A 13267-nucleotide genomic window follows, 5' to 3' on the forward strand; every position below is an offset into this window, starting at 1 on the left:
TGTCGCGAATTGTCGACGAGTGCACATGCTCCATTAGTGGATGCATTTGCAATCGTTTATTAACTAACAAGACTTGATTTAAATTTTATCATATATTGGTCTCGTTTTGAAACAACAGTTGCTATTCTTTGTCGTCATTTTCATATCGATCGAAAAGTGAAACGCATTTATTAAAGATAAAGTTTTATTCTCGTGTTGATTTGATTTAATTTCGAGCTGCGATAGGCAAATAAATTAAAAATGTTATTTTTTTGGTAAAACTTTCAATCAAAATGAGTTTTTGTTTCAAATTACCCCTCTCTTATTTTGAAGATAGGCACTTCAGTTTATGCAGAACAAGTATAGTGCGTTTGTAACTGTGAAAACATTTTTGAAAAATTCCAATCCGTCAACGAATTAGAACGCGAATGAATTTCTCCCATTTCAAGGCCTCCCGCATTTAGTATACTTGGCAATTAAAATTGGGTTTTTTGTTCATAACGCCTAGAGTTTTGCAGATAGAATTTTGACATTCGGTTTGTGTATTTAGTAAGTGTAATGACATCCACAGTTCAAATTTTCGTAAAGAAACTCATCCCTTAATGAATTGAAATCGATTGAATTATCTTCCCTTTCCCCTTAAAATTCCCTTCCCCAAAATTTCGTGTCGACGTTCATTTTGCGAATTTTGGTTGTTGAACCGGAAACCTCAAAGTGACGCGGCGATTTCCTCCTCCAACATGAAACCCGTGAAATGGGTCCGGTGAATTGGAGTGTAGTCAGACAAATACGAGTCTGAACCAGAAAAAGAAATCTCCACCCAGACTTGATCGCCCGTTTTCAAGTTTAGCGTCGACTGGACGGTCAACGGACTCTCTTGATCAACGGGGCCGTTAAACTCTGTAACAACACTCTCCCCGATTGGAATCCTGTTAAAAACAAGATCAACACTCAACGATGAAGATGCAAGACTCGCCACTCCCGCGAAAGAGAAAAAATAAATTCCCGGTCGCGGTGCCGTGAATATTCCCGATGTCAAATCCATGGCGTTTCCCTCGTTCACCCGCGCCAAATCGAACGGGATCGGAGTTGATTGTGCGGAAAATTTATAATTTCTCTGGACATAGAAATAGACGGGCGCCGATTTGACCTCGGCGTATCCGATCCATTTCTGAAAATCTTTTCAATCAAGATTTAAAAAACAATTACAACTGATTAATTCGTGAAATTACAAAACGTTTACCCGCATCGTCAGTTGGTAAAGTGAAATCGCAGTAAACGGATTCCATTTTCGCCGATCCCATGACGGAATAAATTCCGTTCAGGTTGTGCCCAATCTCTCTTAGATCCGCGCATGAAGATGGGAGTCCGTTGATGGAAACAGCCGATTGATTATTGATGATTGGAACAGAGTCGGTTGCTGCTGCTCTGCGTTCATTTTTCTCTCGTAAAAGGGAAGTTAAAAGCGAATCTTGTTGTTCAACTTTGGCCTCCAGTTTTCCTATTTTGACTTCCAATTGGACATTCTTTGCCTCTACTTGTTTTACTTTCAATGTCAAATCTTGTCTTTGTTCATTCTGTCATAGAAAAGCAAAAGTGTTTACCCACAGTGAAACTCTAAATTAAACTAACAACAGTATAGGATTTACATTTAGTTCGCCTTGCGCCTCCAGTTGTGTCACTTTGGCCTGCAGTTCAATCGCTGTTGATTCAAAGAGTTGTTTCATTTGAATCTATTTTGGCAAATGGAATAACATAACAGTAATACTTAAAAATTACAAATTGAATCGGATGATCGACAACAGAAGCATCTCGCTTGAAAAGTGATAAATTTAAATAAATTCTTACATAATTTTCCTTCAGTTGTAGGAATTCTTTTTCTATGGAAAAGGCAGCGCCAGTTGAACTCGTCGTCAAGCAGATGAAAACCAACAGCAAAACAACTCGAGTAAGTGAGGCGAAGGGAAAATGCGCCATCCTTTAGTTGTTCGGAATTATAGATGAGACTGTGTTTTGACTGTTTTCCAACTGGACGTGCGTTTGCGTGCGTTTCAATTTATACAGTTGGACCTGTTGTTGTTGCGTCCAACTTAAAGGTTAGTGATAAATTCAGAACAAAGGGTCTTTGTGTCTGTAAATAAGAAGATAAGATTTTCGATTAGAATTTTTAAATGTCAGTTTAATGTCATGGTATTATTTGTTTTTCTACGTGGCCATGAACAATCTTCCCTTTATTCAAGCGGGGGTTACCCTGCAGACTGGTCAAACAGGGAAAGAAACAGAAAAAAAAAACAAAAAAAACAATAGATATCAATTATTGACTCGAAGGAACTGCAAATAGTTCAAAGGAAAAAAGACTTGTAAACGAAAACAGAGCCATAGTGGCCTAGCATCTGTAATTCTGTATGCAGAAGAAATAGATAGGTTGGCACACTTTCTGTCCTATATGTTGTTGTCTGTTGTTGTTGTTGTGTATTATTGCAAGAGGGGGGGGGGGGAGAACGATCACATGTATAAATTTTGTTTACAGCAATTTTAAATTTGTATTCTCTTAGTTTGATTCAAGGCTGGCATTGATGAGAATTCGTTACATCCACTTCACCATTCAAGAGATACCAGACGGCCAAAGTGACACAAACCAATTTAGTTTGAATAATTTTATTCGCATTCTTTAGTTTTCGGAAAATTAAACTGTACTTCCAAACTGGACGTTTCAATTTATATAGTTGGATCCTTTGTTGCATGTAACCGAAAGGTTACACTTGATAAATTGAGATAAACGGGTTTTTACTTTTTATATAATCCCTGTAAATAAGAAGATAAGTTTTCGATTAGAATTTTTTTATGTCAGTCTCATGGTCTGATGTTTATTTGTTTTGTACATTGCTTTAGACAATCTTATGTTTACTGAAGTGGAGATTACATTGCGGACATGGTGAAACAGGGAAAAGGAAAAAAAGTTGATATGAATTAGTGACTCAAATTGATTTTGTTTATAACCCGCGTTTTTATGTTTTATAATCGTATTCCAAAAAGAGAAACGACAATTACTGTAGGTGAAGGAAAATTTTAATTTGTATTGAAGTGAAATTGTCGATTGACGAGTGTTGCTCCCATCGTGATTCGCATTAGCAATCGTTTGATTAACGTTAAATTAACTCAATAAGAAGTCAAATAAAACTTGTCGTACCATTTTTATTTGCATTAAAGTTGCAGTAAATCATTTCCATCTTCTTCGATCCATTCAAATTGGGTTTTTTCCGCTGGCGCAAATAAAGTCCAGCGTCGTGTAGACGATAAAGCAGAAATGTCATCTGATATTCCCGCCAAGGTTTTTTAAACATAACTTCCCGAGTATACGAACAGATTCTCGTTTCTTTATTAAAATAAAATAGAACAAAACAAATAAAATAAGCTGAGAGATTAAATAAATCTCGAACGTCACTCTTTTTTCACATTGAAATGAGTTTGGTAAACTATAAACCAACCGCTACGCGCACTATTCGCCGGTCTATTTAAAAAAAACGGTCAATAGCATTTGCCAGTTCTAGACTCTACCGCTCCACAGCCGGTTATTAATAAATTGAAAGTTTTCTTTTTATTTAAATGTTTCTGCCAAAAATCCTCATTATGCACACAACCATGTTAATGCGGCATCCGGCATGTTGCCAACCGAATCTTTTATCTTTGGCCATTTCGAACCCGTGTTGTATGAACTACCAGCACTTTCTTGCCCGAACTACATACTTTGCATTTTCAATAGTAGATGGCACATACGAGACGTGTCATGTTTGGCTTTAAAATTGTTGAGATGTTTCGTTTTTTTACAATTAAACTTCCTTTAAATTAAAATTCCTGGTTCTTTCTGATGCCTTTCGATTCTTTTTTTCGACGATTCTTTCTGATGCCCATGTAACAGCTTTTCGTCCACTCACTCCATCGTTGATGATTAAGACATTGGCGCAAAGTGAAAATCGTGAAAATATGTAGGCGGATCCAAGCTGAAAAATATTTACTTTGCACCGACTGTTATACAGTCATGCGTGAAAGCAGCGGAGTTGAGACGTTACATCCAAGGAATGGAAAAGTAGATTAAACAAGTTGGAGATCATTAACAGTAGGTGAGCACGGAAAAAAGCATAAATTAATTTATTCTAATAGGCGTTTATCGAAATTTCTCAGACTGTTTCTGTTATTCCCAGCCGTTCGCGAGAAAACAGTACAGATTCGAGGCTTGCTGTGTTCTCCTCCAAGAATTAAAGACCCGGAGAATTGCATCATCTCTTGCCAGATAATCTGACTACTTAGGACCGCGAGCGTGAAGAGGTAAATATGAAATTTATTGGGTGGATTAAGTTTGTCTATTTGCATATACCGGCATATATTGCATTAATTGCAACATATTTGTAGAGAAATTCTTATCCCTTAAATTACACCTTAATAAAGGGAACTACAATTTCCTTCTCCATCTTGCATCCAGTGAATTAAGTATTAAAGTGGCATTGATTTCCGCACAGGTTACTCACAGGACAGGATCGGCCCTAGACGAAGTTTACACACCCGATCCTCCTCCGGTCCTTCCACACACAGAACAGACTATTGTGATTCGATCGTGCTTTCTCGGTAAATAATTGGATATGCATATTATATTATTATAAGATTCTTTACTAACTTGTGATAAATTTCCCATTCATTTCCCGTTTAAACTTATAGGATCAGTACCCTATGGAACGCCATAGGGACAAAAAATTAACTGCTCCAAAGTAAGCATTAATTTAGTGCTCTCCAAAAATAAGTGCTCAAAATTTAGTGCTCTCTCCCATCCGCCCTCTAGCGGGCGGTTCAAAATATTTCGTTTCTCCGCCTGCTTGTGAGAGGAGTTAGAAGCTATCGATTAAAATCCAATATTTAGCTTAACTATGGGATTTCTTAATTCGAATGCTTGCCCTTTTTCTTGCCTCATCACCTTTGCCAACCCGACAACCCCTTATGTCTTCCGAGAATCCTGAAATCCGTCATCCATTCATTCCGGATTCCGGCGATGCCGAACATCGGAACATGCCAGGACTAATATTGTTACTTATGCTGGGGAAGAAGAAAAATTATCGACGAAGTAGTAGTCACGAAGATTACTTCGAAAAAGATGGAATCATAAAAAGACACGATAAAAATCACACGACAGAAGGGTGGTGGCGGAGGTGATGGGGCAAGACGCTGATCGACGCTGATGTATTCGAAAATTTGATTTTAATCGATATTCAATTGTCAATATTTTCATTGATAGCGAAATATTTTGAACCGCCCGCTAGAGGGCGGATGCGAGAGACCACTAAATTTTGAGCACTTATTTTTGGAGAACACTAAATTAATGCTTACTTTGGAGCAGTTAATTTTTTGTCCCTATGGCGTTCCATAGTACCCGGGGTTTTGAGCTGAAAGCAACTAGTCGTTCCGCTCAGTCGTTCATCTGGGACACAGAAAAGGACATCTGGCGGCCAGATTTATGTTCAGTTCCTAGGCGCAGGTAGCCCTTTAGCCCCTACCTTCTTGGTTCTTTAGTTGAAGGCTGAAGAAGATCTGAGAGGAAGGGCCGCCATTATACTTCGATTGGAGTTTCGGTTCGATTGTTAGCTGTATTGTTGGCAGATTGATTGTTTAAAATTTGGTCTAACATGGATCCGGATGGTGGGTGCTTGCTTCCTTTATTCTTGGTGTAATAGATTCGATTTTATTGCACGTGGAGTAACCCGAGTGTTAAGTGTCATCTTTTATTTGGAGACGGATCTCGAAGAATAAGATTTTGAAACCGTGCTGTCCACCACGTCGTCCACGTCCAGAAGCTGAGTAAATACTTCACATCTACAATGTTCTTAATGGTAAAGTTGTTGATTAAACTGATGGAAATTAGGATAATGACATTTTTTTTGGTTTGATTCCAGGCACCTTTCAATATATGGAACTTCAGCCATCCAATCATGCAGTCTGCATCTCATTCACCTTTGCTGTGAACATCAATAACATGTACCCTAATTGAAGGCAAGAAGGTGACAATCTTTTCAGATTTTAACATTGAAAAAATTAAACTGTTTAGTTAGAAGTAAAGTGTAGGAGTTTTCAGGGAAAGCTTTGTCACTTTTGTTTAGTTTTAACATTTGAGATTTCATCAAGCAAACAGCTGTTTTCTTCATCATAGGTATTTAGTTATGGGTTGTGTAAGGGAAATTGGTTGGACACAAGCCAAATGGATACTGAAAGAGTATCATTTCCCTGTTGAGTACTCCAAAGTTTGATGAATTTGTAATTAAATCTCAAATGAGTCTTCAAGTTTAAATTTTTTTTTTTGTTAAAAGGGAACAGATAATGTTGCTGTGAAGTATTTGGGTCTCTATTTGAAGCAATATAATGTAGGTTTAATATGTGTTCTTGGTATAATTGATTCGATTAAATTCTATTGCATGTGCAGTGAAAGTGGCCTGAAAGTGTTTAAATTTCATTTGTTATTTGTAGACGAATTTTGATGCTGAAAGACTTGGAAACCATGCTGTCGACCACGTCGAGATGCTGAGTAACATTCTGCTTTTACAATGGTAAAATTAACAATTAAACTGATTGAAACACATGTGGATCATAAAATTTGTAATTTTGGATTGCAGGCACCTCTTAATAAAAGGAACTTCAGCCATCCAATCTAGGGCTTCCATCAAATCGTGCAGGCTGCATGGAAGTCGCATTTATCTTTGTTGTGAACATCATGCACACATACACTATTTGAAGGTGACAATCTTATCCAGTTATAGATTTTAAAATTACAATGTGATTAAGCTTTGCATATATTGGTTAGTTTTAATATTTTGGGATTTCGTCAAGTCAACAGCTATCTCCTTCAGGTTGTGTTCTGTTATGGATTATTTAAAGGGGAGTTTGTTGTATGCAAGAAAAGGCAGATTCTGAAAGAAGTTTTGTTTATTTGTTCTACTGTAGAGTATCCTTTAAAGTTTAAATTCATTTGTATTTAAATCTGAAGTGAGTTGTCTAGTTTCATGTAAATTTGTTAATTTAAGTTTCCACAATAGGTAAAAGATAATGTTGCCAAATAATATTAGGGTTGAATATTTGAAGTGATATGTAGCATATTTTTTAAAATTTCATATAGCATTTCCAATGATGCTAAAGATTAATTTTACTTCGGTTATAGGCTCATGTTTACGTAGCAGTGGTGTTGCTGTCCAATGTGGCGTGTTGTTGCAGCCTATGGTGGTGAAAAATATTTGCATCAAGTTGCTGTTCCTTGTGCATCCAAGGTGCTGCTTTTGTGCTACAGAAATGACATCCAATATTGTGTTTAATTGCTATTTGTGTCTTCGCAGTTTACCTTCATATATTGAGAAGGAACAAAAAATAATAATAATACGGGCAGGTTTATGTCAAACAAATAATAAACATGTCCAGGATGGGGGAATGAGGAGGAAGATGGGGTGGGGTATTTGGTTATGATTTACTAAAAGATGTGAGGGATATTTTTAATGAAAATGCAGTACTTGGTGATAAAACTGTTGTTAACCTATTCCTTCCTGTCAACCTATACCTTCCACTTACACATCCATTCATCAAACCCCATAAGTACCAACATCAAATCCCACATCCCCTCACATCTATTCCTAAAACCCCACAATCTCCAACATCAAATTTACACAATTGTTTCTTATCTATAATCATATTTTTATTTAAATAAATAAAATGCCATTGTAAATAAATTGTGTAAATTATATTTATATTGGAACACATGTAAAATAAACAATTCATTAAACAGAGCGTCCGGTTCAAGACAATTTTTTTGTGCGAGGCTTTTTAGAAAGCAATCCGCCAGCTAATTTGACAAAAAGTGATAGTTTGTTTTCACGGAAATTGCGTCAGACGGTTAAAATTAAAAAGAAGTAGAAATTAGCATCTACTTTACTGGTGCAAATTGCGATTCTTTAAGCTTGATTAATTTAGGTGATGTGTTAAAAGCTATTGTGGGTAGCTTGAACGAACTAATCCACTTTTTCTGAATTTTTGGTTTTAGATCACTTTGTTGTTTTTAGATTTTCTTGTGATCTCTCTTCAAAATATTCTGAAAAAGTGGATTAGTTCAATTTTTTATAGCTACAATAGCTTTTAACACATCACCAAAATTAATCATGCTTAAAAAATAGCAATTTGCACCAGTAGACTAGATGCTAATTTCTACATGAGATTGTTGAACTAGAAATTTTTCAACCGTCTGACGCAATTTCCGTGAAAACAAACTATCACTTTTTGTCAAATTAGGTGGCGGATTGCTTGCTAAAACTCGCACATGCAGTGTCGGCGTAGACCTGGAAATGGAAGAGGAGAGAAGAGTGCGAGGCAAGTTTTACTGGGGAGCGATTAGTCATACTAGGCTTCCGGGTTAGACTCATGACCCTCCAAAAGTTTTCATCGGATCATGCGCCTTCCAAGTCCCCGTTCGACCAGAGCCCTCCCCTCCTCCTGGTTTCACAGCGGGTGAGTGACCACCGGCGGGCGTTGGTTAGTGGTCAGTTAGGAAACGGGGCCACAGAAAAGAAGGGAGCCCAGAAATGCACTTGCAATTTAGCTAACTACACAATTTGTCAATTTATCGGTCTTGAATTTCAGCAATCTCTCATCGGTTTCACCAACGGATCAAGTCAGTATGGAACAGCGGCAAAGGATTAAACTGAAAGGAGAATGGAGATTTATTTAGAAGTCAATAAATTGCAAATAAGATTGTAGCAATAGCAAGCATTACCTCAAAGCAACGAATCTTAGATCATCTTAAATTTTAACTTGTGATGGTCATTGCAACCTGATGTTGACCACAATATAGTGGCTGCAAAGAATGGGAACTATGAGGGCTTCAGTATCTGGATTATGGCTTAACAGTGAATAGATAACCTGAAATAAATTTAATGAATGTACATTATGTTGTACAACAAGAATTTTCTCAAATCCCACTGGAGTCCCAACAACAGGGTCATTACACTGAACGCACGATTACAGACTTATTATGAGACGAGATATTATGTGACCAAGTAGAAATTATACAAGCTATACCTATAAACTCACACATAAACATGTAGCATTCAGTAAATTTAAGAAGTCCAAACTAGAATTACCAATTAAAACATGATTGAAAATGTAAAAACCCCGTATAAATCCTTAATGAATTTGGACTACATCTCCACTCAAGCGTCTCGGAAACAATTGCAAAATTTCGTCCCTCACGAAGACAAAAGCGTCACTTAGAGGATATAATTTTAGCCACGGATACGAATAAATTATCATTTAATTGTACAAGATGTAATTTGTAAGCCCCCGAATACTACCCTACTCGTAATCGTAAGCAAAATAAAATAGAACTTTTTTGAGCTCTGTGTATATTATTGAGCCCCTTTTACATTTTAACGAACAAAAAAAAAAGACAAATTGAAATTCCTGTTGCTATCATGACACGTAAACGCTCCGATACTGATACGGGATTGAAATAGGGCTAGGCCAACAAAAACTTAATAAGTAGCACATGTCAAATGAACTAAATAACAAACTTTTGCTACTCACTTTGGTATAAATAACATACCACCTGTGTGAGCTGGAGCAGTTGACTTCTAAGATCAGTGCAAGGTTCTTCGTAGGCTTGATACGATTCGTGTGGCTTAGTTATAATAACTACGAAGATGAGCTAACTGAAAAGCAGAAAGAAAAAGACAAATAATAAACTTTGGCAAAATTCTCGTAACCAAGAAAATAATAAACATTTTCGGATTGCAGGTTGGGTATTTTTCAGGTTTTTACGCTCACGTCAAATGCCCACGCATCTGAATGTGAATTACACAGTTCAAAAGGACAATATCAAGAACCCAATAGTAGGGTGTAATTCAATTATACTGTCACGATCAATAGATATTGTCTAGATTATTACAAGGATGAAACAATTATAAATGTTAAAGCCAAGGGCACGGAACACAGAGGCGAGGACAACAGGAACAGGACCAGTAAGACGCCAAACAAAACAAAATTGTGATAAAAGTTAAAAAACGAAATCAAAATAAGGTTGGGTTTCTGAGTATGCTGAAGTTAAAGGGAAGATAATCAAGGTTTTCTAAGAAGTATTAAGTTAAATGGAAGATGATCAAGGTTTTCTGAGTAACACTAAGTTAAAGGGATGAGGATCAAGGTCTTAAATTAATAATACTGAGAGATTACAAGACCACCCTCAAAAAAGGTTTCTACTCAGAAAGAAAAATATTACCAATTTTGACTTCAAAATTCAATCCTGTATTCCTTTCAGCTATTCAGCAACACTGAAGACGTCATTGGATGGGAATTAGGCAAAACCATGTGAATGGCATGATGATGGAATTGCAGCACCTTGTAATCAACATTCTATTTACGAAGAATCCTGATATAACGATCCATGTAGATTAGTGGAGGCAATCCTTGTATTCACGAATCAAGATTTGAAGTGGTCGTCCAGAAAATAAACCATATTCCATAAGCAATTAAGGTATGAACGAAATGAACAACTGACACTGACTAATATGCTTATGTGCAGACGATCTTTCGTCGCGCCATCAGGTGGTTTGAAATAGAATGAGCCACCAAATTTAAATCGCTTAATAGAATGCAAAACGAAGATTTTTTTACCTGATTAACTTACCGGATTCTAGTCTATTTACAAAGAATGCAACACGGTGCATTATAACATGTCCATGACAAAACGGAAAGCGGGATAATCGAATCGCGAAAGTCGAAACAAGCATTTTTATTTTTAAATAATAACATATTTTCGTAAAAATTAAGTGATGTTTAAAATAACCACTCTGAAATAACTCACAAGTTTACAAGAAAACGACGTGAAGTGGTTTACTATTCCAATTCGAAAATATAGTACGACGTTTCTCTACTAGGGAGGAAGATGGCTCTGGAGATGGCAGACGATAAAACCAACCTTGAGTTTTCATCAAGTCAATAGTAAACAACTAAACACTACACCAAACAGAGTCAAGATATCCTGCGTCGTTAGACGCTTCAGCCAAGATAGTGTTCCATAGTTCAATACGTTATTGACCCAAATGTGTAATTGATATCTTATCTTTAAGGACATTTTTCCTAACATAGAAGACACGCTGGTAACAATATTCGTTCTTCTACTACTACAGTCAAGTTGTGGAAGTTGTAGTCAGTATAGTAGTAGCAGTTAGTAGGTATCAGATATATCAGAGAAAAAAGTAACATAGTTGCAGTGGATTCCTGTATCAAATCAACATGACAATGGATGTTCTGAGGTAAAATATCTACTGTTTTGTGTCAGGCTCTTATTAACATGATTTTAAAAAGTAGTATTTATCTTCTTACCTGGAATGTGGTTACGGTAGAACCTCCACCAAGTGATCAGTTGCAAAGTTTATTGGATTCGAATGCTGATTTCATTGCCATTGGGTTGCAAGAGGTAAAATCACAACCACAGAACCTCATAGCAGATAACTTGTATGAAGATTCCTGGACTAATTCCTTCAGGTATGAACTTTTCATGATATGTTGTTGTCAGTTGTAATGGAAATGTCACGAAACTTTTATTTTTAGAGATGTTTTGGCAAAACATGACTATGTCAAAATCCATACAGTGAGACTAGTTGGAATCCTCTTGTCTTTTTTTGCAAAAAAACAACATTTACTTTCCATTAGAAATGTGGAAACATCTTATACTAGAACAGGATTTAATGGACTCTGGGTATTTATTTTTGAGTTAATAATAGTTTTCCAGATAAATAAAATACTATTTCACAATTACTTATAGGGTAACAAAGGAGCAGTATCAATTCGTTTTAACTTCAAAGGGAGTTCTGTTTGTCTTGTCAACTGTCACCTTTCTCCTCATGACAAAAAACTCTCTAATCGTATAGCAGACTACCACTCCATCATCAATTCACAAACATTCCATAAAGAAAAGATCAGTTTAGTCATAGACCATGACTTGGTTTTTTGGTTTGGAGATCTCAATTTTAGACTTGATGTAGACTCATTTTCTACAAGTGAGATTGTTAATCTTGTTTCTCAAAATGATCTGAAACCTTTATTGGAAAAGGATGAATTAAATGAAACAATTTCGAGTAACAAAGCCTTTAGTGGCTTTTCGGAGTGTAAGATTAATTTTAAGCCTACATATAAATTCATACCCGATTCACAGGAATATGATAAAAAGTAAGCTTTAATTACAAACAAATATTTAGTATATATTCCTCACCACATAACTTTTCAATTTTACTGTGTTTCTAGGAGACGACCAGCTTGGACTGATCGTATCATCTACAAAACCTTCGAGAATTCATCGGAGAAACAAACACAGAGGAAGGATTCAGACCAAGTTCTATGTAAAGGATATCAAAGTCACAGCAATTTCACCGTGAGCGATCACAAACCTGTTTCAGCGCAGTTTGATATACAAGTAGGCCTTTATTCTATTGACAATTAACTCTCCCATCCAAGTAGGAACGCTAAAATATAAATATATTTTCAATTATTTAATAGGTAAAAGGTGGGCTACTTGATGTTGTTACCTTTGATCCAATTAAGTCATGGGTTGACGGAACAGTTGGAAAAATTGTAGTTACACTTCCGTCTAGCATCGAAATTTCTTCTTGGCATTGGATTGCTATTTATCGGGTAAAATTACGTTTACATATTACGCGTTAAAATTTGTTGCTAAAACGAAAATTGATCTATAAAGGAGGAATTTTCGAGCCTTGGCGAGTATGTTTCTTATGTATGGGTCACTCGACAATCTCTACCTGATCGATCAAGATCTTATGAAATTAACGTTCCAGAAAAAAGTGTCCGCATTCCCGGGAAGTATATTGCTGCCTACATGAGTGACACCCATCCTTACCACATTATGGGAATCAGTTCTGTTTTTGAGGTAACTCGATTCTGACCACGCATGGTGAATTTCCCCCCATAGTGGATTTCGAATTATTGAGCTAGCAATATGGGCAGACATGTTAAAATATTTCGTTAGGTGGATGAAAGCCATTTGGAGTATAGAGAATTGTAACTATTTAAAGCTAGTTTCAGCTTAAAAGGACAACTATAAAGAAAATAATTGTGCCAGATTTTAAACCATTGGCAGATAAACAAAAATATTGATATGGTAATAAATATAAACTTACACACTTCTTTTTTTGAAGAATAAACAAATACACGCATTTTGTTTCGAACCTTTAATATGTTTCTCAAATTAACCAAACAA

General features: G+C 36.3%; 3 protein-coding genes across 3 annotated transcripts in view; 2 read left to right on the top strand and 1 right to left on the bottom strand.

Annotated features, from left to right (window-relative positions):
• Window positions 1–13267, top strand: part of LOC124336387 (calcium uniporter protein, mitochondrial-like) — an 878707-nt gene that overhangs the window by 81635 nt on the left and 783805 nt on the right. The window lies entirely within an intron of this gene.
• On the bottom strand, window positions 519–1991 carry LOC124336325. Its single transcript, XM_046790088.1, has 4 exons — window positions 1828–1991; window positions 1629–1712; window positions 1223–1556; window positions 519–1158 (listed from the first exon to the last, which is right to left on the bottom strand). The coding sequence occupies exons 1-4, from the start codon at window positions 1954–1956 to the stop codon at window positions 689–691; spliced, it is 1017 nt and encodes a 338-aa protein (XP_046646044.1). The 5' UTR covers window positions 1957–1991; the 3' UTR covers window positions 519–688.
• On the top strand, window positions 10975–13235 carry LOC124336245 (phosphatidylinositol 4,5-bisphosphate 5-phosphatase A-like). The gene is made up of 8 exons (XM_046789973.1): window positions 10975–11306; window positions 11362–11538; window positions 11605–11752; window positions 11819–12222; window positions 12298–12466; window positions 12550–12684; window positions 12749–12937; window positions 13037–13235. Exons 1-8 carry the CDS (start codon window positions 11287–11289, stop codon window positions 13070–13072), a joined length of 1278 nt encoding a protein of 425 aa, XP_046645929.1. The 5' UTR covers window positions 10975–11286; the 3' UTR covers window positions 13073–13235.

This window comes from Daphnia pulicaria, chromosome 4 (assembly GCF_021234035.1).
Source record: "Daphnia pulicaria isolate SC F1-1A chromosome 4, SC_F0-13Bv2, whole genome shotgun sequence".
NCBI lineage: Eukaryota > Metazoa > Arthropoda > Branchiopoda > Diplostraca > Daphniidae > Daphnia > Daphnia pulicaria.